This window comes from Microcebus murinus, chromosome 9, assembly GCF_040939455.1.
Source record: "Microcebus murinus isolate Inina chromosome 9, M.murinus_Inina_mat1.0, whole genome shotgun sequence".
Classification (NCBI taxonomy): Eukaryota; Metazoa; Chordata; class Mammalia; order Primates; family Cheirogaleidae; genus Microcebus; species Microcebus murinus.
Window position 1 is genome coordinate 69565665 of NC_134112.1, and position 27909 is coordinate 69593573.

Below are 27909 nucleotides of genomic sequence, written 5' to 3' on the forward strand. Positions count from 1 at the left end.
ACATTCATTTATTTCATTTATTCAAAAATACTCAGAGTGCCTACTCTGAGCCAGGCAACTTGAAAGATACACAAAAAAGTTCTGAGGTATAACATAGACTTAGCTCCTGACCTTTAACAGCTGAGTGGCTCACATACTGGTTTTCATGGCTCACATACTGGTTTTCAAACTGTTTCTTTAAACCAGAGGTCCTCAAACTTTTTAAACAGGAGGCCAGTTAACTGTCCCGCAGACCGTTGGAGGGCCGGACTATAGTTTAAAAAAAACTATGAACAAATTCCTATGTACACTTCACATGTCTTATTTTGAAGTAAAAAAACAAACGGGCAAAAACACCTGCATGTGGCCTGCGGGCTGTAGTTTGAGGACGCCTGCTTTAAACCCTCCAGCACTATGGAAATACATCAATGATAAGACCAAAACTGAAGAAATTTCCACTAACCAATAAAAACTTTTAAAGTGGCTCATTTATTGATATATATTTTTTATTTAAAAAACAAAAAAATAAGTTTATTTCAAAGTATTATGGGGGTACAGATGTTTTTGGTTACATAGATCGCTTTTGTAATGCTTGAGTCAGGGTTAAAAGTGTGCCCATCACCAGGTAGTGTTCATTGTACCTGTGAGGTAGGTTTTCATTCATCCCCTCCTTCCACCTCCTTCTGGCTTGATTTCCACTGAGTTTTACTTCCCTCTATGCACACGTGTGCTTTTCAGTGAGTTCCAATTTAATAGTGAGTATAACAACAAAGATAAATAAATGGGACCTGATTAAATTAAAAAGCTTCTATACAGCCAAGGAAATAGTCAACACTTATTGATATTTATCTTTTTTGAACATGATCTTGGGAAGGATTTCATTTAAAGAAAAAATTCTAAATCTAGCCTAGTACGATTGACTAACTTATAGAAAACAATGAACTATATTTGGAATAAAAGGAGAACATGCCACTATTCATCCATAGTAACAGGCACTGTGTTCTCTAAAATATAAATGTATTATAAACACATTTCTGACTTTTTCTCTCTGTTTCTATTTTCAACACTCATTCCCATAGATAGTGTGATAATTTTAATAATTATGAAACTAAGCTGATCATCATGATGAAGAAAGAGCTACTTTCTCATAAATGTAAAGGTTTTTCATTTAAGATGATGTTTTCTCTTGGAATGATGTGACAGTTTTACTTTGCAGTTGATACAATATTGTATATAGGCATTTTGTAGTAGTCACATGAGTGGAATGAATGACTATTGGCTGGAAAAACATAATCTAGATTATGAAGTGACTTTAGAACACATTCCATTGGAATCCTCTGACTAGATGTCTTAGATTTCATTGTCATGTTAACATGCTTCCTGAGTACAGAGGTCTGTCTTGTTTGCTTTGTGATACTGTGAAATTTGATTTCATTGTAGTAATTCATAAGTACTCTGCCTTTCCAGAGAGTTCTTGGATTTCTTAACTGCTTGAAGTCATTCCGACTTCATCTTATGGCCCGGTAACACTATCCAAGGTATTTAAAATCACACAAAAACTCACAACTCTCATTGCTTTTATTTACTTAGTGACCAGCTAAACTTCAAAGATTCCTCAGAAATCTAAAAGACATGTTGAGTTGACATTATGAGTTTAGGTCATTTGGTTGATGAACAACTACCTAGCAATGATACCATATGATTTGTTAAATAGCTACAAATTTCATTTCATTTACATCTTGCACAATTTGGGAACTTTCATAAGTTTATCCAAACTTTTGCAATTATTACAGGACCTTTAAAAATAAGAGCTCTGAAATGAGTTCATAATGAAAATGTGTTGATTACAACTAAAGTTGCTAATTCTTTTACCCATGTAGTCCATAATCTGATGTTGATGATATCATCAAGAAGGATCCTATCTAAAAAAAAAGAAAAAACTTTCAATATGATAATGTAGTCCTCTGAAAACCTGAGTTTTCTATGAATTTCTACTCCAAAATATAGAAATAACATTTAATAAATAGTAGAAAAGTAATGTGTTTAAGTTAATAGCTTTTAAATATTATAACTATATTTTTATAAATATTTTACTATACATTCAACATGATGAACTCATAATATGTAAATGTATTCTACTCTTAATATGCATTAACAGCCTATGTTGATAATAGTTCCAAAGGAACTGTTATAAGAGATGCTCTGAATATGAATGAAGAATAATAGACATATGTTATGGGTTCAATATATAGTAAGGGTACAAAAGGAAGAATACATGGTTTTGTTAATCCTCATTCACTAAAAATGCGGAAGCAACAGAAAGAGACACGTGGTTTAAGTCTGAACACTTATTTGATATATAGCACAAATTTAGCAAGCCTTAGAGACTTCATTGATGCTGCACAGTAATGCTATCAGTAGGATTTGTTTTATAGAACATTAGCTAGTTCGTAAACATAAAAATAATATAGATTGAATAATATAATTCATATTTTAATAAAATGAAATACTTGGAAGACATTTGTACCTGTGATCTATTGATCAATGTATAGACTTAGAATGTCTGCTTCTGTTATGGAGGAATAATTTCCTAAGAGATTGATTCTCACTCAGATTATAGCCACAAATTTTAGAGAAAACACAAAAAACAATTTCCTTTCTTTTTCAAGAACTGTTAGCTGAAGGCCACCCTCAGTTCCTTGCTGTAGGGAAGATGGAGAAGTTTAGTGCACGAGAAAGAGAGAGAGAGAGAGAGAGAGAGAGAGAGAGAGAGAGAGAGAGAGAGAGAGAAAGAGAGAAATATCACATAAGATGGAAGGCTCAGACTTTTGAAATCTAATCATAGAAGAGATGTCCCATCACTTTTTTCTAATTATGTGCATTAGAAGCAAGTCACTAGGTCTACCTCACACTCAGAGGAAGGGACTGACTATACAGAAAGTGAGGATCAAGGAAGTTTGTCTTATAATGCTATCTACCAAGATATTTACTAATGGTGTCTAGGTAAGGAGATACTAAGTATAGAGTTTGCATGAGTTCTTTTATCATAATGTGGAGAAATTTTATATGATGCTACAAAGAAAATATAACAATGTTTAAATATATTTTCATAATGTAGAGTTGTAAGTGTATAATATAGACAGTGGTTGACAGGGGAACAATGTAATCTTCCAGAGTTATAAATTATTAAATTTGCATTACAATTTGTAAAGTTAATTAGTAAATGGTATATGGTCTACATAAAGTAACTTAGATTTGATTTTTTTTTTTTTTTTTTGAGACAGAGTCTCGCTTTGTTGTCCAGGCTAGAGTGAGTGCCGTGGCGTCAGCCTAGCTCACAGCAACCTCAAACTCCTGGGCTCGAGTGATCCTTCTGTCTCAGCCTCCCGAGTAGCTGGGACTACAGGCATGCGCCACCATGCCCGGCTAATTTTTTATATATATATATCAGTTGGCCAATTGATTTCTTTCTATTTATAGTAGAGACGGGGTCTCGCTCTTGCTCAGGCTGGTTTTGAACTCCTGACCTTGAGCAATCCGCCCGCCTCAGCCTCCCAAGAGCTAGGATTACAGGCGTGAGCCACAGCGCCCGGCCAGATTTGATTTTTTTTAGTTGACTGTATCATTTTGAGAAGTATAAATCTGTGCATGGTGTATTTTAATAGTTTATATAATATAGTAGGTAATATAGTAGATATAATTTGATAGTATGGACAGTTAATTGCTTGTTGGATTGATATTTCAATGAAAACTCATCCCAAACCACCAAAAATAATTATTTAACTTCAAAGTTAATTTTTTGAAGTATTGAATTTTTAAAAATTTATTAAATACATTACTATCACTATGCACTTAAAATATCTAGGGAAACAAATTTGAAAATATTTGTAATATAGGAAAAACGATATTTCTTTTATTCAATATTTTGAAATTACCATTGAGCTTTTACTGAATACACTAAATTATGTACACATAGACATGTAAACATATTATAAATATGTTATTATAAATATTATAAATATATTTATTAGTCAAGTTTCTGTATCATCTATATTATGGAAGCAAGATTTTTTTCAGTAAAGGTTATCACTTTTTGGAGGAATTTTAACAAACCAAAAGTATGATGTTAAACTCATCAGAGATCAAAATATGAATTTTCTTCATTTTATCTCACTTGAAATGTGCAATTTTTTAATGTATCTGTTGCCTTGGGTCAAAGGCCACTAGGGAAATATTTCAAACTCCTGGTTGTTTTGTTCCAATATTTCAGCTTTTTCTCTTGGGTTAAGGTTTAGAATTCTCTAATTAATCAAAAGTCTTCTCTTTGCCTATTGTTTCATTGTCTACCATGAGTGGAGAGACTGGCTGGGGGATACAACGTGGCTCCTTCACTTAAGAACCATTGTCTTCAAAGCATGACTTTAGGAAAGCTAAAGATAGGGAGTGATTTATGTTCCTTATGCTGAACTAAAAATTAATATCACAATTTGAGTTATTTAAGAATCCTCTATAGCCTTGTTTTGAAAGTAGCTGTGCTTACTTTGAGAATTATACTCAATTTTTAAAATGCCTTTAAAAAAGTGATGCTAAGAAAATTTCTTAACCTCTACAAGGATTGATTTATCAGGAAAAAAAATCTGGTGTCCCTAAGAAGTTGCTTCTGCCTGGTTTTGAACGCATTCACCCCGTTGTATGATAGAGATGTAGTCTTTGTAATGCTGAACGGTCATAGACAATGTCTGTCGGCCAGTATAAGAGAAGAGCATCCTGGGTCTTAGTACATACCAACTGGAACATTCTACAGTCATTCCAGCAATTTTAAATGGCATAGTTTCATTTTGTAATGGTTTATTCAACATCAGCTTTTTAATAATCTTTGGCATTAATGGCTATGTTTCATATGGTTTCCTTCCAACACAGTTTAACAATTATATCTTTATAACCACCACTCTCTTTCTTTCATTTAAAAAATTATCTTTTACTCATTAGTGGGCTCTCCAAATACGATCTTCTTGATCACAGAGAGACCCAGGATTTTCTGTTTTTCAGAACCTAAAAGATAAAGAGTTTAGGATAAGAAGAGACCAACCACACATAGGGCCTCTACCCAGTGTCACACTCCAGCAGCACTATGGGACCTGTGAAGTGCAGCAACATTACTTTAATATTGACAGTGCAGTTTATGGTGAAAATAAAAGTGAGCCTTCTAAGCATACTCTTTTTTTGCTATCAGATAGATTTTCCAAGTCCCATATAGCCAATAGAATCTTGGGCATACTTCAAATGGATTTTCATCTAATCACTTGGTGGGAAATAGCATGAATAGTCTTACTGTTACAGAGTAAAAACGTAAGTATAGAAAGCCCTCTAATAGAATTCTAAGATGAATTAAAAACTTCTGGAATGTATAAATGAGGCCTGATTTTGATACAGGTATATAGGTTATAAGAAAGATAGTAGAATAGGCATGAGGTTTGGAGTTCTCGGCATGTGCCCACTTCCACCTTCTCCCGCATGTTTGCACTTGCTGCTTCCTTATCCTTCCTCTCTTCCTTCCTGTGGTTAACTCCTCATCCAGGGTATCTTCTCCAAACCCAGTTCATTCTTCAAATTCCTCTCTCTTCAGATTGGGTTCTGTGCTGTCTCTCTGTACTACCACAGGTCCTAATTCTTCCCTCATGATATGAACTGTATTATATTTTATATTACTTTATTTTTATTTGTTTAACTTCAAAACAAGTTTTATTTGGGAAGAGCTTGTCATTTTGTTAAAGCTGCAAAAAGTTCTTTCACAATTACAGTTCTAGAGATCTGGTAATTTCCAAGATTTCAGTGTTCAAATGTATATTTCAAAATGAATAACAGGAGGAGGATCAAGATGGTGGACGAGAAACACTGCCAGAAACAGTGTCTCTGCAGAAAAGAGAGATTCCAGCAGAAATTAGAAAAAAGAAGCAAGAAGACGAGCATACAGCGGACGAGGGCCCGAAGGAGGGGTACCTGAGACCCCGGGAGACTCCACGGGAGGAGGCTGCGGAGGAGAACTGGAAGCTGAGACCACCGGAGCAGTGGGAAGGGTAGGAGGATAAATCACCTTTCCCCTCCCCTGCATTTGGGACTGCTGGTGGGCTCCCCAGCGGGTGGAGAGACCTGCGGACACCAGCCCAGAGACGGCCGCCGCCAGCCAGCGGTGAGCCTGTAGCCGACGTGGCACCAGACTCCCAAATCCCTCGGGGCACCTCCATGTGCACAGACCCGACCCACGCGGCAGGCGCCATATTGCCTCCTCCTCCCCTCCGCCGACCCTACCCGCGGCTGCCCAGAGAGACAATACAGCCACCAGCCAGAGGCACCTCCAGAGGGTGGGACCTTCTCTTTTTGGGACCCTACAGCTGACTCAGGGGAACTCAGACTGTGAGCTCCCTACCCGCCAGCCCTCCCAGGTGCTGGTGGCATGGTGTTCCCAGGAGAACGGTGCCGACCCAGAGGCTGAGAGACACAGACACAGCTTGGGCTCCCTGTGGGTGAACTGGGACCGGAACTCCTCTCCCTGGTGGGGATACAGTTTGAACTCTGGGACACAGAGGTCGGACATGCAGACCAGATCCCGTGCACCGAGGTTTAGCATTGCCCGGGGAACAGAAGGGATATTTGTGAACAGCCTGCTGAGGTGTGTGTGCCTCCAGGGGCAGATCAGCATCCTAGAGGGCAACCCTCCCACCAAAGGGAGACCGTGCGCCCAGCCCAGACAGTGTTTCTGTGCAGGGAACCTCCCCGCCAGCATCACAATCCGGGGAGGCCTGGTGGCATGTGGTCTGGCCTGCTGGCAGAGGCCCAGGAGTAGCTGCAGAGTTGAGGCCTGCTCCAGACTGCGGGTCTCAGACAGCCCCACCCCCACAAGCAGACTTTCTGGCTGAGCGGGACCATTCCAGCCCTGCCCTGACAGCTTTTCCTGGAAGCAGAGAACAGAACTTTGACCCCTGCTAACGGCATTGGTGGTATCTAAGGGCAGGCTTACCCAACCCAGCTCTGCCCAGAACAAGAGCTGATAACAGGACACAAAAACAACAGTATAGCCTATTCCTCCAAGCAAATGCCACCTACTGACAGGGACGGCATCCTGCACAGCCTTTTCACAGCACCCACTGACTCATTATACAGGGAGTGGTCGAATCTCACCCACAGACACCACCTAACGGCTCAGAAACTAAACAAGGCGTGTGAATACCCAAACAAAAACCTAAAGGAAAGAAACAACAACTGATCGACATGGGAAGAAATCAGCGAAGAACTCAGGTAATATGGAGAACCAAATGGAAAACACACCCCCAAAGAGGAGCACCAGCCCCTTAGAAATGGACACCAACCCAAATCAGGCAACCAAAATGACAGAAGAGGAATTTTGTCTGTGGATCATAAGAACACTCACCGAGCTGCAACAACAACTCAATAACCAACACAAAGAAACCACAAAAAGCCTCCAGGACCTAGAACAAAAGTTCACTAAAGAAATAGACACAATGAAGAAAAGTTTAACCGAACTCCTGGAAATGAAGAATCAATTCAGGCAACTACAAAATACAGTGGTAAGTCTCAAGAACAGGGTAGATCAAACAGAAGAAAGAATCTCAGAGCTTGAAGATAACACCCTCCAACTAAATAAAACCATCACAGAGAGAGAGCAGAGAAACAAGAGAAAAGAGCAAAGCCTACAAGAGATGTGGGATTATGTGAAGAAACCTAATGTGAGGGTCATAGGGTTACCAGAAGGGGAAGAGGACAACACCCAAGGGTTGGACAAGCTATTTGAAGATATAATAGAGGAAAATTTCCCAGGCCTTGCTCAAAATCTTGATATACAAGTTCAAGAAGCTCAGAGGACCCCTGGGAGACTCAATGCAAACAGGAAGACGTCACGACATGCAGTCATCAGACTGACCAAAATATCAACTAAAGAGGCCTTTCTAAGAGCTGTAAGACGAAAGAAGCAAGTGACATACAAGGGAAAGCCAATTCAAATAACACCAGACTTCTCTAATGAGACTTTACAAGCAAGGAGAGACTGAGGCCCCATTCTCACTCTTCTGAAACAAAACAATGCCCACCCTAGAATCTTATTCCCTGCAAAACTAAGCTTCATATATGAAGGAAAAATAAAGACATTCTCAGACAAGCAAAGTCTCAGAGAATTCACCAAGACAAGACCAGCCCTACAAGAAGTACTCAAAACAGTGCTACGCACGGAACAACATAATAAAAACTCACGAATATAAAAACAACCAAAACCCAAAGATTAAAGGCCAGATAATACAATGGCTCAAGAGAGAAATCAAAGCAACAACATCCAACCCAACAGAATGAACAGTAATCTACCTTACCTATCAGTTCTCTCAATAAATGTGAATGGCTTAAACTCTCCACTCAAGAGACATAGGCTGGCTGAATGGATAAGAAAATACAGGCCAAGTCTATGCTGTCTTCAGGAAACACATCTAACCTGCAAGGATGTATATAGACTAAAAGTAAAAGGGTAGAGATCAGTATTCTAGGCAAGTGGAAGCCAAAAGAAGGCTGGCATGGCAGTTCTAATTTCAGATGATTTAGTTTTTAAACCAACAAAAGTAGTGAAAGACAAAGAGGGTCATTATATAATGGTGAAGGGCACATTTCAACAAGAAGAGATAACAATTTTAAATATATATGCACCCAACTTAGGTGCACCCAGTTTCATCCAGTAAGCAAACCTTACTGGATCTAAGCAAATGGATTAATAGCAACTCCATAATCACCGGAGATTTCAACACCCCACTGACGGCACAAGATAGATCCTCCAAACAGAAAATTAATAAAGAAATGATGGACTTAAATAAAACCTTGGAACAACTGGGTCTGACTGACATCTACAGGACATTCTACCCAAAATCCACTGAATATACGTTCTTCTCATCAGCTCACGGGACATTCTCTAAGATTGACCATATCCTAGGACACAAAGTAAATCTCAAGAAATTTAAAAAAATAGAAATCATACCATGTACCTTCTCAGATCACAGTGGAATAAAAGTAGAAATCAACCTAACAGAAACTCACATTTCTACACAAAAATGTGGAAATTAAACAACCTCCTACTAAATGATTACTTCATAAATGAAGAAATCAAGATGGACATAAAAAAATTCTATACTCTTACACTGCTAGTGGGACTGCAAATTAGTTCAACCTCTGTGGAAAGCAATATGGAGATACCTTAAAGCAATACAAGTGAATCTACCATTTGATCCAGCAATCCCATTGCTGGGCATCTACACAAAAGATCCAATGACACTCTACAAAAAAGACACTTGCACTCGAATGTTTATAGCAGCACAATTCATAATTGCAAGGCTGTGGAAACAGCCCAAGTGCCCATCAATCCAAGAATGGATTAATAAAATGTAGTATATGTATACCATGGAGTACTATTCAGCTCTAAGAAACAATGGTGATATAGCACATCTTATATTTTTCTGGTTAGAGCTGGAACCCATACTATTAAGTGAAGTCTCCCAAGAATGGAAAAACAAGCACCACATATACTCACCAGCAAATTGGTATTAACTGAACAGCACCTAAGTGGTCACATAGGTACTGCAGTAATAGGGTATTGGGCAGGGGGGAGGGGGGCGGGTATATACATATATAATGAGTGAGATTGCACCATCTGGGGGATGGTCATGCTGGAGACTCAGACTTGTGGGGGGAGGGGGGGAAATGGGCATTTATTGAAACCTTAAAATCTGTACCCACATAATATGCCAAAATAAAAAAATAATTATTGTTTAAAAAAAATTAATAACAAAGCCAAACCCACACCAAAAGGAAATAGCTTTTAGATTGGTTTGGAATGTACAACCTTGATTTCAGCTTTTCTCAGAAACAGACCTACCGCTTCCTTGGAAAACAGGTAAGATGGAGTCAATGCCCACAGAAAGATATGTCTTTAAATAAGTTAGTCATTTGGCCAAGATTATTCACTCCTTAGAAAATACAGAAAGATAACAAGACCTAGCTGGCAAGGTATGTGGTACAGCACCATTCTCATAGGGAACTTACAGGGTGCTGGGGTCAGCAGTTGTTGGCTTATGGCACACAAAATAAGAGCAGTCACTGGAGGTGGGGAGAAAATGCTGAAGGGCAGGGAGCCAATCACAGTCTTGTCCAGCCCGTTAACTTGCTAAAAGGAGAGGCTGTGTTCTACAGCATCTTTGGGAGAACATTTGAGATAGTTCAAAAATAATAACAAAGGCCCGGTGTGGTGGCTCATGCTGGTAATCCTAGCACTCTAGGAGGTCGAGGCAGGCAGATCATTCGAGCTCAGGAGTTCGAGACCAGCCTAAGCAAGAGCGAGACTCCGTTTCTACTAAAAAAAATAGAAAGAAATTAGCTGGACAACTGAAATATATATATATATATAATTTAGCTGGGCATGGTGGCGCATGACTGTAGTCCCCGCTACTCCATAGGCTGAGGCAGGAGGATCAATTCAGCCCAGGAGTTTGAGGTTGCTGTGAGCTAGGCTGACACCAGGGCACTCTAGCCCAGGCAACAGAGTGTGACTCTGTCTCTAAAAAAAACAAAAATCACAAATAATAACAAAAACCCCAGTATTCTTCCCCAGAGGTTCTGTGTCTGAAAGGAAGGGGGACCTGGTCAAGGTTCCCACAGGGTACTTGTGCCTGCCATCCACTTCCGTCTCCATGTGATACAAAACATCAGCCAGGGTGTGCTCCACCACAGTGCCCCAGCCTTGTCTCTCATAGAGTGATAAGTGAAGTCCTTTGGAGAGTACTTGAAGCACGGTCCAAAGTTAATGGAAACCGTGCATCTCTTGTACAGCAAGATGGCTAGAAAGTAAATCTCCTCAAAAATATCTATGTAAGCCACACCTTGATTGACACCATTTGGGAATCCGCTTTAGGCTCTTCTCTCCTTTATTCACAAAGTCTTTTCCCTCAAAATATAAATAACTCTTGAACTTTATCAAAGCCTTATCTTCATAAGTATCAGGGAATGATTTGGCTGTCTGTGTCTGCAGGAAGGTTACTATAAAATCCCAGGACGTCTCCCTGTCCACAGCCAGAAGACTAGTGTTTGCCAGTGGACAAACTGGTGCAATTGGTTCCCTTTTTTGCTCCGCCAAGAATACCTAAACTTATCATAACCTAAGGGAGCTTGAAGATTACCTAAGGGCTGAAACCAACTCAGTCTGGCAGTGGTGTCTGGCGGCGTCTCATCCACAGTTTTATTTGGGAAGAGCTTGTCATTTTGTTAAAGCTGCAAAAAGTTCTTTCACAATTACAGTTCTAGAGATCTAGTAATTTCCAAGATTTCAGTGTTCAAATAATTTCAAAGTACCTGACACCTTTTCATACCCCATAAATGGCCTGCACCATCCAGTAACCCTTCTCTCCAATCACAGTCAGACGGTCATTGGAGATCTTTAACTGGGGAGTTTGATCATGTAGGGATAACAAAACCCGTTCATATAAGCAGGTTCTGTAGACGTCTCCAGGAATAGATTTTCCTGCCCAGCAGTCAAGTCGAAGCTTCTCAGGGTCAGGGGCACGGGGATCAGGCTCAGCTAGAACATACAGACAGCCGTCTTTGTTAACCGGGTGTTCCAAGGCGCAGCCATGAGGGGGAAGGCACTGAGCAGAAAACGAAGGGTCCCTCTGGGCCTTCTTGGTGGCCCTCTGGTCCCTCCATCCTGCTCCTCTTCCTTTTCCAGTGCTTCCTACTGTGATTCCCCCATTTAGATTCTCACTGGTAGACACTGCACTGCTTTGTTTTTGGTCGTCATAAAAAGAGCCGATGTTACTAGGATCCTGATCCAAAAGTCAAAATTTGGAGTAATTTTTCTCTGGGTCTACTTCCAGAACCAGGGTGTTTCTTTACCAAGAATACATCTTTTTATTTATTCACTGTTTTTAAAATGTTATTTGGCCAAATCATTTTCCCAGGTCTCTGTCTGGTCATCATGCACTCCCAGTATTTACCAATATATGGTATGATATCTTTATCTTTAGAGGACATGGTTTTGGATGTTCATCCTGTGTTGGGTACTGCCATGTGAGGTTGGCCAAAGCACTGAGGCACATTTCCTTCAAGTTTGCTTGCTTCCGGAAGAAATAGGTATTCCCACTATGATGGCATACACTGCAATAAAAACTGTAGTTGGTGATATATGTAGCTTGTCATTGACTGAAACATTGCTAAGTGATACATAACTATAGTTTAGTTACAATCTTGTTTTTATGATTTAGTGACTATTTCTTAAAACAAAATTTGGAGACATATAGGTACTGATTTAAATGTCAGAGTTGATATCTCCTCTCTTTACCTGAGAATCTAAATGACTTTAGGGGTCATATTAACAAAAGAATCCTCATCATCTATATCATTTTAAACATCTTTGTCATGATTACCATGCTAAGATTATGTTTAACTATAGCTTCAACAGATCAGTCATCATTTTCAATGGCCTCTTGCATTTACTGCTTTTCTGTAATTCTTATTCTCCTGGTATATCTAGGTTCACTTTCTATATATGAAGCATTGTCTGCTGCATATGTTATGACCATTTTCATTTCTGTCTTCCTTCGTGTTGCTCTTATCTGACGTGTACCACTGTATGCCTTAACATCTCATCTCCCTTCCTTCAAAACACAAGCAGGGAAGAGCAGTGACAGCAAGGAGAGACTCTGAAGGCCAGTGCCCCAGGCCAGGGAAGCCAGACAACTGAAAGGGACACTAACTGAGAGCTTGGAGGGGGAGGACACATCCAGTTAATTCAGCAACAGGAGATTTTATGCCCAGTTCTTTAGTCACACATCCACAATAGAAAAATATTTGAGCTCCTAAATATGACATCAAGTGTGCCCTTGTTTTTACCATTAGAAATGATGGATTCATTTACATGCATTATCCAGGTAACTGGAGCAAGAAGCCTGGATGTCGAGAAACTTAGGCTCCTAGTGCTGGCTCTGCAATTAACTCACTAAATGACCTTTGCCAAGTCATTTAACTTCTCTGAGGCTTTCACATTTCTGTAGTCTTGCAGGTGTTATCTCTTGTATCTGGAATTCCCTAACCTCTCTGACAGGCAAGCTTTTACTCATTGTCAACACTCAGTTTGGCATCATCTTCTCTCTGAACCATCCCCTGACTCCCCCCACCTACGCCTGAGCAGAGTTAGGTGCTACTTCCTCTGTGTGCCTGTAGTATGGTAATTATTTACGTGAATGTCCCTCGCCTACTCTGCTGCCTTCTTATACCCCTTGCCTTACAGACTATGAGCTCCCAGAAGACTAAAACAGTATTTTCTCTATTTTTGAAACCCCAGTGCCTGACATGTGGGTTGACATACAGTAAACAGTCAATATGTTTGTTGAACCTAGTGAATGAACTGTATGTCTTTATATTTCTTTATATGTCAAATGAAGGAGTTAGACAAGATTGCTGGTTTTGTAAACTTGCAAAACTGGAAGAAGCAGTTTAAAATGGAAGGGAAGGACCAATACATTATGGAGAAAAAGAAGAAAATGCTCTATTTGAAGTAAGGACTGGATTTCAGCAACCTGTCCACTTGACCTCTCCTCTTAGAATACAGTAGTAGGAGATGCAGCAAGACAATCCAATAATCTTGGCCCCAAATCATCATTACTAATTTCCCTTACAGCTATAAAATTGTTATTTTGTGAAATTCACTCGTTCAAATAGCAACATTTTTTATTTGAACATTTTTGAAGTAATTTTTCCTAAAATGTAAAAAAATATTGACCTGGCTCTATAAAACGTACAGCATGGCACTTACATAACTGACTCTTTTGTTTTGTTTTGTTTTTTTTGAGTCAGAGTCTCTGTTGCCCGGGCTAGAGTGCTATGGCATCAACATAGCTCACAGGAACCTCAAACTCCTGAGCTCAAGCAATCCGATCCTATTGCCTCAGCCTCCCGAGTAGCTGGGACTACAGACAAATGCCACCATGCCTGGCTAATTTTTTCTATATATTTTTAGTTGGCAAATTAATTTCTTTCTATTTTTAGTAGAGACAGGATCTCACTCTTGCTCAGGCTGGTTTCGAACTCCTGACCTTGAGGGATCCTCCTGCCTTGGCCTCCCAGAGTGCTAGGATTACAGGGGTTAGCCACTGCGCCCTGCCGTGACTCTTTTCTTAATGACCCAGGTCTTCATTAGGAACATTGAGTATTTCGCTGAGCCAAATTCACAGAGGCATTGTTATGACATATTTATTTTCCTGTATCTTCCTTGTTTGTCTGTTGTCATTTCTCCTGCTGTCCATATTACTAACTTAATAGCTTCCTTAGCTCGTATCTTCTCAAAGTTTCGGTGCCCTAAATTTTCTTCTTTTATTATAATAAGCTGTGAGCTAAAATAATGGAAAATAAAGTTTATTTAGAGGTATGTGTTCACAAAAGAATGAGTAGGATTTGAACAAGTTGATGGCTTTTGTGTTGTCACTTTGTGAGGATCATGAAGGTTGTTTAAGATATTTAGTGGGATGGTGTTATTTTTTGGTTTCCAAGTCCTTGGTTTTGCAGATTGCTAAAGTTGTGCTTCTACATAAATGAGGTATATATGTTTTCCAGAAAAACCATCCTTGGTAGGATCTGGGAATGACTGAATGAATGTACCTTGAATGATTCAAAGCATTTAAATCATTTTTTGTTTTACAAAGCAACTGATAAAATATTTGAGTATGCATCCCTAATGTATGCTCTCTTATAAATTATACCCAAGTACTTTTTTACTAATAGGTTATATACCTTATAAAAACATATCAAAAATATAAATGAAAAATGACAACATGAAAAGAAATATAAATACTCCTTCTAATATTTTCTGCCCACTTTCCACAAGATTGTCTAGTGCACCCTCTGGAATGCATACCCTACTTGTAAATCTCTGCTATATATATATGTATATATATATATATATATATATATATGTATATATATATATATGGATATTAACTTTGACTTTAGCTAGGCAAATAAGCCTCTGCCCAAGTACAAACTAATTTAGCTGATTTTCAAGACATCAAACCAAATTTCTTTATCTTTAGAGCTTAACATGTGTCGTAGCGTATAGTATGTGCACAATACATGTTTGATGAATGCCCATTGAAGAACTGACGAAGATTAAGAATAATTCATAAATTCTTTTAATTAGTTCTTTACTTTTGTCTGCCTAGCTCATGTCAGACCTCTTTTGCAATGTGATCGCATATTATTATATTATTATTGGCATGCACATCACTAAACAGGAATGGTTGTAAAGCACACTGGAATTTCAAAGGCAGGGGCCTTTGATCCAGGGGTAGGGCATATAACTCCTCTGGCAGGTTGGTCCCCATGGAAAGTTTCCACTCATCCAGATTACTGTAGCATAAGACATGGCAAAATCTATCTTAATAAAGACCATCTATGGGCATCTGGGATAGCGAGTGGGGCACTGGCAGTAGCAGTACTTAAACAATGGTGATTCTCCAAGCTGGAAAGATACCAATCTCTTTCCCCACACACTGGAAAGGGTGTGGGGAAAAGGAGAGGGGCCAGTAAGGACACGTTTGGGTTGAGTTTCAGGGCGTAGCTATGCTTAGGCCTTCTGCTTTCACTCTGCACACTCACCTTGGGCACTTGTATTACCACTTAGCTAGTGAAGTACCATCTATTTGCTTGTATTTCAGAAACGTACCCAGCAGCCTACTGGACAGTTCCCATTAGCTGTCTCAAAGGTACTATATCATTTACATGATTAACTCAACAGTTTTCCCCCAAACCTGTCTGTCCTGAATGTTTCCATCTCTGTAGATGGTATAACCACCATACAGCTAGATGCAGAACCCTGGAAGTTTTCCTTTATTCCTCTAACTCCCTCATCCTTTACCTTCATCTATTTGGCTCCATTTCTACTTCCAGCATCAGCTCTTGCCTCCTACTTGGACTTCCTAGATCCAATCTTGGTACCTCCAAATCATTTTACACATTTATACCAGGGTGGCATCCACAAATGGTAATTTGGATAATATATCCTCTGTGCTATGGTCTGAATGTTTGTGTCCTCCCAAAATTCATATCACTAAGTGAATCCTAATCACCAAAGTGATAGTATTAGTAAGGTAGGGCCTTGGGAGGTGATTAGGTCCTTGCATGGCAGAGAGCAGAGAACAAGAGGCAAGCTCTCTTGTGTGTTTTTATAAGGGTACTAATTACATTCAGGAGGGCTCCACTTTTATGACCTAATTACTTCCCAAGGGCCCCACCTCCTAATACCATCATATGTGGTGCTAGGATTTCAACATATGAATTTTGGGGAATGCAATCATTCAGCTCATGACATTGAGTGAAAGAATGATAGAATGAGGTAGAGGTACAGTCCTGGCAATTTACTTAAAGGGCTGATATAAGAATTCATTGAGATAATTTGTTTAAAGAGCAGGGCATGATTACTTGGTGTTTTGATGTGGCCTGTGTGATATAGTCATTATGCCATGCTTAACTGTACCCATCAAAATGCTTCTGCTATATAGTAGTAATAATATTTAGTACTTTTGAGTATCTTTTCCCATGTACAACATTCTTTCAAATGTTATAGGAGAACATTTATAACATTATAATGTGATATCTTATTTAATCCTCATAAAGAAACTCCATGATGCGTTTCTTATGAGGCAACCAAGACATAAAGGGGTCAACTAACTTCCCCAAAATCACATGACTGAACAAAGTTCAGCATTTGGGCATTTGGTGATTCTAGGACACAGACTCTCATTTCTAAACTATTAGAAATAAAATGATTCCTAATAGTTTTATTTGAGCTTTATTTCGTCCCCATTAAAGAATAAGATATTTAAATTTAATGCAAGGAGTATTTACCGACTCATTCACCATGTGTGCAACATTAACAACTGTGTGAGGTTAACAAATATTTATCACTGACTTTCTAGAAGAGTGCTGTAACTTCTTGATATTTCTGGACCTTAATATCTTTGTGAGAGAATTAAAAGAAACAAAGCGAGGGATAATAAAACAATAAAAAAGAATTTTCCAGAACATTCTGCATTCTAAACAACTCCTTTGAGTACAGATTACGTTTCAGTAGATAGTGAGGCTTCCTAAATGTTTGTTCGCTGATGATAATGCCCTCATCCTCAGAATTCATCTGCTTCCATCAAATCGGTTCTATAAAAAATAGTCCAGGCCCTTAGACAAGTTTTCAAGAGAGTGAAGGCACTTTCACACACACCATTTCTGAAATCTCCACATTTTTTTTTAAAGCATTTGGTAGTTATGGGTCATTGGGCAAAATGTCATTTGTCTTTGGAAGACTGTGGTCTGAATGACTGTCATCAGAAACTTTGAAGTCTGTTTTTTTCAGGATGATTGAAATCAAGTTTGAATGCACTGGCTACAGGTAAGAGATGGATTTTTTCCCTTCCATTGGAATCTACACCAATGGGCTTTTTGAGGAAATGAAATTCCTGGGCTATTATTAATAACACATCTAGAAAGAAAGTGAATCCAATGTCCATTTTCTCCAATTTTGATAAAATCACTGTGGTTCCTCTTATCGTAGAGAGTCAAAGAGTGAGTTCCTTCTAGCTTTCTACAAATGAATTCTGCATTTCACTCACAATGAAATAAATAACAAAAGTTATATGAATATATTATTAAAGTAATTTATATCTGTGAATTACTGTACACTTGTTATTGTTGGCTCATCAGATTAAGACACAATCACAACGTCTCATTTATGCACTGAGTGTTGATCAGTTTTTTACTTCCGACCACAAGTTTATCTCCCCACCAATACCACTGGTCCAGTGAGGCATGCAGCCTGCAATATAGGCCAGTCTGGAGACCTGAGCTAGGACACCCTCAAAGGCGTCAACTTTGCTTGCCTGGATGCCTGGGTTTACAAAACTGCAACTGGTTCTACTTGATCAGGGATTCTGGTTCTACCTAATCAGGAATCCTGTTTGACCAAAAAGTGATTTTAGAGTCAAAGATTAAGAGGTTAAACGCTCAGCTAGGGCTCAGGGTTTCAAATGCACTGTCCCACCAAGAAAGTATTTTTTCGTTTTTCCTTGTCACCTTAAAGATTTTTACTTCCCCTAGGGAATTCCCAGAGCTTCTGGGGAGACATATGGGCAGCCAGGGGCCAGCCCATTCGCTCCCTTTTCCCAGCCCGTGGAGGGCGTGTAGCGCCCGGGTGGGGAGCCCGCGCCAGCCCAGTCGCGCTTTGGCCTCCTGACCCAGACAGCCTCGGACGCGAGGGAGCGCTCGGCCAGCCTGGGTCGCGCACCGCCCCCGGCCTCGGGGCTGCCCGCCAAGAGTTCGAGGCCTCCCCAATCCGGATGTGATGAAAGGGAGCAACAGAGGGAGAAGTGTTGGAGTGTAGGAGTGGTGGACGGGGCGAAAGAGAGGCAGAGGGGGGAAAAGTCCCCCTGGGAGGGGAACTGGCCGGAGTGAGCAGGCTGGAAAGAGGGGGCGGAGTGCGCGGAGTCTGAGGAGCCGCCGCTCCGCAGTTGCCGCCACTGCGGCGTCTAGGCTGCGCCAGAGGGAGGCGGGGAGGGACGCGCAGGGGCGGCCGCCGCGGTCGTCAGGCCACCGGGGCGACATGCGGCCGCTGCCCGAGCCTCGCTAACTTCCCGGGCGGAAGAGGAGGAGGAGGAAGGGGCTGTGAGCGACTGGGGGGATGCCGAGGTAGGTGGTGGTCTCCGGGCCGAGGAGAGGAGGGCTTTGATCCCATCCCGAACCTCTCCCAAACCCCTACCTCTCTTCCCGGCGCCCGCCCGGCCCGGCTCCCCGCGGGACTCCCCGGGCACTCGGCCGCGGTCGACTCGCACTGGAACAGTTTTCCTCGCTACTTTCAAATCAAAACTTCCCGGGGTGGAGTTTGGGGGAGGGCAGCGGAGGGGGAGGGAATGTCCCGCAGGGGTGGTGTGCTCTTCTCTGAAAACATTTTTCTTTTCCCCACTCCAGAAGCAGTCAGTTCCCTGCACCCAACACCTAACAGCCCTCCCTCCGTGCGCCCCGCGGGGCGGCGGGCTCGGCGGCGGCGCGGCGGGCTCGGCGGAGCGGCCCATGTCCGGCGCGGGCGAAGCCGGCGCTCCCGGGCCCGCGGGGCCGCAGCGCGCGGCCGAGGCGGGCGGCGGCCGGCTCGGCGCCCCGGCCCAGGGTGAGTGCGCGCTTGCGAGTTGCGAGCTTCTTTCGTTATTGCATGTGTCAGTTTGCCCACACACTTACTGGTGGGGGGACGGTGAAGGTGCTGCGAGGACGGTTTCCAACCTCCTGGTTGTGAACTTTTGCACAGTTCGCATTATTCAAGCAAGTTCTCCAGGATTCCTGCCCTGGATCAACAACCGGATAAGAGGGCGGGATCCGCTGGTCCCTCCACTCCCCCTTCCTTCGGTTGGGAAGAAACAGGATGACCATGATTGCTTTTTTTCTTAAACATATGCATTTCTGGGTTTCTGGGCCTAAGACTCAGATGTAAGTTCTGAAGCACTTCCCTAAGTCTCTTCAGTTCTTGTGTCCTCAACAGATCCAGGACTGGCGCTGCTCTCTGAACAAGCATGCACCCTCCCTTTCACCTTCCTGTCTCTTGTGGGCTACTATGCAACCCATTTGATAATCCAGGTTTCTGTGACCAGTTGCTTTGGAATGGCTTATGCGTATGTTTTCAATAACTGTTTTGTTTTGAAATAAACATGTTTTAAAAGAAACACTTTTCAAGAATGAATTAGCTCCTTTGTGTTCTTCCAAAGTGTAAACACATACAGCCTATAAAAGTAAATAAGTACTCTTGCGTTTGGGAAACTTCCATAACAAGCTTATAAACAGGTTAGACAGTATCTTCCCTCTCTTGAGGTTTATATGCCTCAGGTTTTCACTGGGGACATAGAACAAGGTTCTTAAATTTCTCATGCATTTTACTTTAAGGATGGTTCTGATTTAAAGAGTTCTGACACTCATATATCAAAACTAAGTACTTTTCCAGGGCTCAAAGCCTACCTTATACCCTTGATTTTAAGCATATCTTGTAGCTTTTTTTCTCCTGTAATAATAATGTAGTGAGCTTCATAGGATTTTTTTTTAAGGCACAAAAAGTGGAAAAGAAGTTGTTAACTTAATGTTCAAGCCACCATAAGTAAAAGCAGAAAACATCCATGGTTAAATTATAATGTTCTGCCATCCAGGGCTGTTAAATTGAATTATATTTATCACTGTTTTTTGCTTCTAAAGAATGAGCCGTTTTTCTAAACAGAGAAAATAAAAACGATTAGCTGCAGAACATCAGAAAACTAGAATAATAAACATATGTTTTCCCAGAAGCAGCCCATGTTCTACATGTTGTATTGTCAACACAATCATTTTCCTGTCATTAGGCATGCCCTCAGTAGTCATATCGACTCATTGATGGGCTGTTTATGCTCACACTTGAGCTGTTAATCATTATTGTTAAACAAGTCATATGTCAAAAGTCAACATCAAACACCCAAGGAAAACAATTTGATTTGAAAATAGGTAATATCTACCACATCCAACTTTAATAATTTGCATTTTCAAATCAGCTGGAAGAACTTGCAGTGGTACTTAATGCACCTGTGCAGTGTGATGCGGTATGGTATGACGTGATCTAACCTTAAGAAGGAGGACATCTAGAATGGCTTGAAGTAGGATGCTTGCTGTGTAGGATGCTTGCATCACATACTATCAGTGTGGAAACTCTTGGGTTATATTTTACCTGAAAATTACCTTAGCTTCAGCAACATAGTTTACATGTTGCTTTTTTATTAGTTTAACTTTGACTTATAATATTCTTTAAGTAGGGATCAATTTAATCACAAATGTATTACAAAATTGATTTTTAAAAAAGGTAATCCTTGCAATCTTGTTAAAATATTGTATCTCAAACAGGTAGATTTCATAAGGTGTATTTAAAGAAGAAAATTTTGGTGAGTGGGTGGAGAAAAGCTTCAAGTGTAGCTTGCCATGGTTGGTTTTATTGGTAAAGATGTTTGTGGAGAAGCATTGCTCAAAGGCCACTATTAAGCCCTTTCTCGATTTCTCTTATCCTTTGTTTCTGGCCTTGGATTCTTTATCATCCTTTCTGAAGAATAGTTTAATAATTCTCCTGTAGGACATGGCCATGTAGTTCATTGAAACTTAATTTTATAATTCTGTATATTAAAGTCAGTGAGAAAAACTGAAGGCTTTGTAAAAGTTAACAGAAAATATCATTTCATGAAGGATAGGATCAAGTCTTCCTCTGCAAGCAGTTATATGTATAGGTATATTCAAAAGACATTGTAACCTATATATATATTCTGTATTATGTTGTATTGGGCTATCCATATTGTTAACCAAAGGCATGGAACCTTAAAGTTGAAAGTAATTTTAGGAATTCTCTAGTCTGAACGCCTTATCAAATCTAAGATGCTATTCTGTATCCTTTTTGGTGGTTGGTTAGTAGCCTACAGTGTAGCTCATTCTAAGTATCAGCCTTAAGAGTTAGGAAGATTTTCCTTATTAAGATTCTTACTCTCCTTCCTTAAAACTTCTACGTTTTTGATATGATTGTGCAAACCTTACTATTTGAAAGCATTATAAAGCACTAGAAGTCTTCCGCATGTGTTTTTAAAAGTTGTTACAGAGTAGGGACATAAGCTTGTGTGCTCCAGGCTGTCAGAGAGAACCAGGATGGTTGTCAGACAGTAGAGAGCAGTGGGGATTTCGGGAACTGGAGAACTCATGGGCTAGGAGGCAGCATTCCTGAGTTCTAGCTAATTTTTGTCATGTGAGTTAGTATCTTCCAGTATTTCAAGTGATACTGGAAATCTGGATCTTCATGTATCATCTCTCCATTTTTAAAAGTTGGCAACTAATTAAATATAATCTTTGTCTAGGCCAAACAAAACAACCACACCTGCAGGCTGGATGTGGCCTCTGAGCAGCTGATTTGTGATCTCTGTTGTAGAAAATAGAAATTAAATGTGTAGTTTAAAACTATTTTCCTATTTATGACTAGCTTGTGAAATATTGATTTACTTTCTAATGCAAAGTACCAGTATAAATGTCTTGATAGGTGGAGGACAATTTGGGCCATACTTAACTTTTATTTTAAAAAAGGATGGCTCTTGTATGTGTGCTTCCTCTAATGGTCATTTTTTTCCCTTTTTGATTAAGCACTTTAAAATTCTGTTATAAAGCAATATTAAAAGTGTAGGTATTTGCTCTTTGGCATACTAGTTACTAGAATCCCTATAATAGAAAGAACCTTTTAATTAAATGCTTCTTTCATAAGCTTGTGATTTATAACTAGAGGAATCTTTAGAAATAGTTTAGTCCAACCTGCTCATTTTTTTTAAATAAGGGAAAGGATGCCCAAAGAATTTAAGTGACTTGCTCAAGGTCTCATATACAGTAGCAAAAAATCAGGATGGAAGCACAAATTGTAAAATATATGTCATTGCGATAAATGCAGCTGAAGTAGAGAATCAATGCAACTTTTTTGTAGGGATGGACGTGTTGAAGATAATAGGCTTTGGATATTGTGAATCACTTGGGCCTGTTCCCATCCCTGTATCATCTCCCCAGCCCCCACCCCATTGCGTTTGCCAAGATGTAGACGGTTGGACTCTGAGTGCTGGAATATACTTTAATGTGATAATGTGTGATTTAATGCACTCTTCTCTCTTGGGAGAGTCCTCTGAGACTATTAGGCGGACTTTTCATAGCAGGATGCAAAATGCCAGTGAAGTTAATTAAAAATAATCTAAAATAGAAGCTAGGGAGAGAATCAAGTTGAAATTATATAAGAAGAGCTTTGACTTAGAAGCTTAACTGAATTGTCAGAAGTTTATAGTGGTTAATCGGATTTTCTTTTTGGGAAGCCTGTTTGTTTGAATGTATATAATTTATACTTGTAGGTATCTATATTCTACTTTTATCACATTATTTTATCCTCTTTTTTTTTTTTTTTTTTTTGAGACAGAGTCTCGCTTTGTTGTCCAGGCTAGAGTGAGTGCCCTGGCGTCAGCCTAGCTCACAGCAACCTCAAACTCCTGGGCTCGAGCGATCCTACTGCCTCAGCCTCCCGAGTAGCTGGGACTACAGGCATGCGCCACCATGCCCGGCTAATTTTTTTAAATATATATATCAGTTGGCCAATTAATTTCTTTCTATTTATAGTAGAGATGGGGTCTTGCTCTTGCTCAGGCTGGTTTTGAACTCCTGACCTTGAGCAATCCGCCCGACTTGGCCTCCCAGAGAGCTAGGATTACAGGCGTGAGCCACCGCGCCCGGCCAGTATTTTATCCTCTTAATTAAGGATGGCATTTCTCAAAATTTGTCATCTTTGGAAAGGGTCTAATCCTGTTTCTCAATTGGGGATGATTTTGCCCTCCAAAAGACATTTGGCAATATGTGGAGACATGTTTGGTGGTCATTACAGGGGTGAGGTGTGTGCCACTGTCATCTAGTGAGCGGAGGCCAGAGTCATTGCTAAGCATCCTACAGAGCATAGGATGGGAAGCCTTCCCAACAAAGAAGGACCTGGCCCAAAATGTATGTCAACAGTGTTGAGATGGAGAAACCCTGCTATACTAATCTCCCAAGGCAACTAAAGTTTTTGGCTCCACCCCAGACTTTCAGAAACTCCGGGTGTGAGACACAAGAATCTGTATTTTTAAACAAGTTCTAGGTGCTCCTTAACTTTAGTTGAGAATCACTGCTTTACATACTTTTATCTGTAAAAAGATGTTATATTGATAGACTTTTAAAAACAGTCTTTTTTTAAGGGGGTATAAGGGGGAGAGAAAAGGCTTCAAAAATCTTTTAAATAAAAGTTCCTTTTTTCAAGTTCCAAAGTTTAAATTGTTACCACTGTATGTAAATTCTCTAATAACACTCTCAAAAATTTTTATCACATACTCTAGATCATCCTCAAAATACTCCTGAATATTCATCTTCAAAAATGTTTATTTCTTTTCAAAATTATATGTACTATAATACAAATATATTTTGAGCATCATAAAAGAAATACATTAGTAAAATTAAAAAGTATAAGAGGATAAATGAATAGAATTTTAATACTTTCTTTTACTACCTCAGTAGATATTCTTGTCTTGTTACCCTGTACTTCTCTTTGGAGACCCTAGGATATGGGAAAACAAAAAAAGTCCCCATTTTTTACATGAGTTGTGTTCCTTTGTAAATTAGACTTTTGGAAACTGGATTATACTGTCTCATAGGAACAGCATGATAAATTATATTTAGTTCCATAATAAATCTGAAAAAATTGTTGGTAGTAAATTTCATTAATTTTTTTATTCTTACAATGATAAATCGCAGAGAACATACTATTATAAAACTGTGTTTATATAATAACACAAATTTAAATGTCCAAGAAAAAAATAAAATTGAATAGAAACTGGCTTAAGTCACTTTTTGAATATAGGTGCTTAAGGAAGGACAAACCTTAGTTAGAAAAATATAGGGAGACTTGTCTAGATTTGAAAGAGGATTTGGGTACATTTTCAAGCCCCTTAAAACTAACACTTTTAATTCTTTTTTATGTCTAAAGGAACTAATGTACGTTTTATACATTTAGTTATAGAAGTGCAAGTCCTAACAGCCGGGCATATTTATTTTCCCTTTGCTAAGAAAAAGAATCAAATGAGGAAGAGAAGGATGTAACTGGGAAAAGAACTAAGAAGGAATGAAGAAGGGAAATGGTTAGAGAAGATGTGTCTATAAATCTAAGAAAGTGTTTGGAGAGACTGAACTGTTTGAATTGAGAACCGAGAGGAAAAAAGCTGTAAGGAATAGCTTGGTGTGCACTGAGCCTGTGACTGATATTAGGGAAACAGGTGCTGTAGTAGAGATACAAAGAAAGTGTGATGGCAGAACATGAAGGAGAGAAAATGTCTCTAGTGGGGCATTTGGAAAAGCCTCAAGAGAAATTTTGGTTTGAGTTGCACCAGGAAGCATGCTTCGAGGACTCAGTGGTGTGGCAATGCATGGTAGAAAACAGGGCTCAGAGGGGATGGTTGCAGAATATTGGGTACTTCATTAAGACCATTGTATGGGCTGTATAAAGGGCCAGAGCATGGGGTAAGGTTGTAAAGAAGGGCAAAAGTCAGATGCATCAGGAGGGCCCTGATTCTCCTGTTGAGGAGCTTGAGCATCCTTTCTGTAGGTGGTGGGGAGCCACTGAAAGTTCTTGAGTAGGGGATGGACAGGACCCATTTGGTGTTTTTTAGGAAACACCAGATTCAGAGGATGGTTTTCGAGGGAGAGGCAAGAGTAGAGGCAGCAATTATCAGGAAGCTACTACAATAGCTTGACAAAAGATTAGGGGACCTAGGGCAGCATCAGTGAGAGTGGAATTAAGCAAAGGGACTTTAGAACAATAGCAAAAGTAGGATAGAACTCTGCCTAGTTTCGAGAACCCCTTGAGGGCATCGATGTTTACATATACATCTTTGAATCTCCTGAGTCCAAGCACAGTGTTCCCATTTCGATGACTTGGACTGACATGGTTGGATAAAATATTTAATATAGGAGGTGGTGGAAAAATAGACATTTAAGGTAATTTATAAATTTGCTTTATATCCTCAGTGGAAACATAGGAGAAGCTGTTGAGTCTTCTTTTGATAAGTTTGACTCCAGAGACTTTATCCCTCACCATGATAGCCAATGGGCAGCTGGAAAAGCAAATTTGTAGCTAGGAGCGTGGTGAGGAAGGGTCAGGCTCACAGACTAAGAAGTCACCACCCTGGAGCTGATGGATAAGCACATGAGTGAGGGAGTGGACTGAGGAATACATTTTGGAGAATGGCTACACTTCTAAAAGGAGTAGGAAAAGAATACAGAAGTTCATAATGCTGGTCACAGAAGCATGAGATGTTTGGTGCATGCAGAAGATGGAAAGAGTTGTGGGTTATTGAAGGAGAAACCAGGTGCATGGAGGGCTTCTGCTCATCAAGCACTAATGAGAAGAAAGCCTGGGAAAAGAAAGATTGAAGATGAAAGGGGATGCAATGGGTGGGTGTTGATGGTGCAGTGGGTGTTTGTATTAATAATTGCAATAGAAAAATTCTGGGAAAGAATGGGATAAAGAGGCGAGTCTTAGGACAGTTGAGAACATTCCATTTTGAGATAGGGATGGGAGAAAAGGATGGGTGATAATCTAGAGAAAATTTGATATGATAAAGAATATCAAAGGCCTGAATCTTCTCACTAAAGAGATGGTAACACTTGCTTAGAGCAAGGGAGGTTAGAATGAGTCAAGAAATTTGAGATTTGTGGAAAAGATTTGGAAGAGGGAAAAATTCAAGAGGGAGTGAATCTGGGGCAAACAAAAGGCTGCTCAGTAGCACTGAGGGCTTGACTAGGAATGAATGCCATGAATTCTAGTGAACAAGATCGGCATGGTTGAGTGACTTTCCCAGTGATGAGCATGTGGGAGCTTGAGAAGAGAAGCAGATATAATGGATTTTGGAATTAGCACAGGGCTGGAGGTTGGCAGGATTGAAGCAATGGGAAGACAAGGGATCTGTATCACGCGTATCAGAAGAGTGTGTTTGTATTATATGATCTCGTGTTCCAGGCTGGGAAGTGGAGCCAGAGACCAAAAATGCAATTGGCAGGCTGACACTTCTGGCGAGCAAAGCTTGTGGCTGTTGCTTTGTTTGGTCAGTTCACATACAAAGATTTAATATATATGATTGGGTAACCTTTACGTGGATTATGAGGGAAGCTGTGGAATTTTTGGGTGTGTAAAAGCTTTTCCTGTTTCTTTGAACCTTATTTCCTGGATCTTGTTGAGGTGATTTCATGGAAAGAGGGCCCAATAACAGCATGCAATTATTTTACATTTTTTTTTTTTTACATTATTACATTTTCATAGTAATAGAAGATTTGGGAAAAAATAAGGAAACATAAATTGATACAATCTAAAGTTGCGCCATTTGCAAATAGAAAATTATTTAGAACAACAAACAAAAGAGAGGAGAAATTCAGCCAAATTGTCTTTCTGAGATAATGTAAGTGTTAAAGACAGAGGATAAATCAAGTGATTTCTTGATTTGTAATAGTCTTTATTCAGTTTTTGTTATGAGAAGACTGATTCTGGACTGGCCTGAGTCTAGATTTTGGATGGTTTAACTTCAGTGATTCATTAGAGTGGATCAAAGATGGATGCTTCTATCTTAATCAGTGCAATGTATATGTAGCAGTATTTTGGATGCTTGTGTACTTTTTCTCTCTCTTCTTCCCTTCCTGTCTCCCTCTCTCCTTCCCTTCATTCCTCGCCCACCTTGCTGTGGCTTGCCAGTACATTTTACTGGAGTTACTTAAACTTTTATATCATCTTTTTACATTAGCATACATGTCCTGAAGGAGGAAAGCTTTTTAACCTTCAGTTTTTGAAATCGAATTATGTTTTATAGTTTCTACTTTCTAATCAGTCAGGGTTCACTAAGTAGGAACTATGAAAAGAATTATTTTAGCATGAATTTAATTTCGTTTGTGGTTTCTACTTGCAGTCCACTTCTGTTTTCAGATTCACACCCACATGATCTGAAGTAAGATGATTCATATACATGTGCCTCTATGTTCTATTTTTTAGTAGTTCCAGAAATGAAATCTGAAATCAGTTTTTACACTAGCACAAATATTTTACTATTGAGAGATTTTGAAGGGGAAAACACTGTTCACAGATATTTTTTGTGTGCCTACAAGGAAGGTTCTGTGATTAAGAATATATATTTTTTTCCACAAGGAATTTGTAAACTAGATGAGGATGGGATATGACTGTGTACCAAATTAAATTGCAGTCTCTTATTTAAATATCAATTC

General features: G+C 39.7%; 1 protein-coding gene and 1 pseudogene across 1 annotated transcript in view; one reads left to right on the forward strand and one right to left on the reverse strand.

The window, feature by feature from the left end:
* Window positions 1–4957: 4957 nt before the first annotated feature.
* Window positions 4958–17203, reverse strand: LOC105855260 (set1/Ash2 histone methyltransferase complex subunit ASH2-like; annotated as a pseudogene).
* Window positions 17204–17440: 237 nt separating this feature from the next.
* Window positions 17441–27909, forward strand: part of MDFIC (MyoD family inhibitor domain containing) — an 88561-nt gene continuing 78092 nt past the window's right edge. The window contains 6 exon segments of the mRNA XM_012736134.3: window positions 17441–17455; window positions 18443–18613; window positions 18616–18658; window positions 18661–18747; window positions 19027–19105; window positions 19107–19222. Of these exon segments, the coding sequence (XP_012591588.3) occupies window positions 17441–17455; window positions 18443–18613; window positions 18616–18658; window positions 18661–18747; window positions 19027–19105; window positions 19107–19222 (511 nt within the window).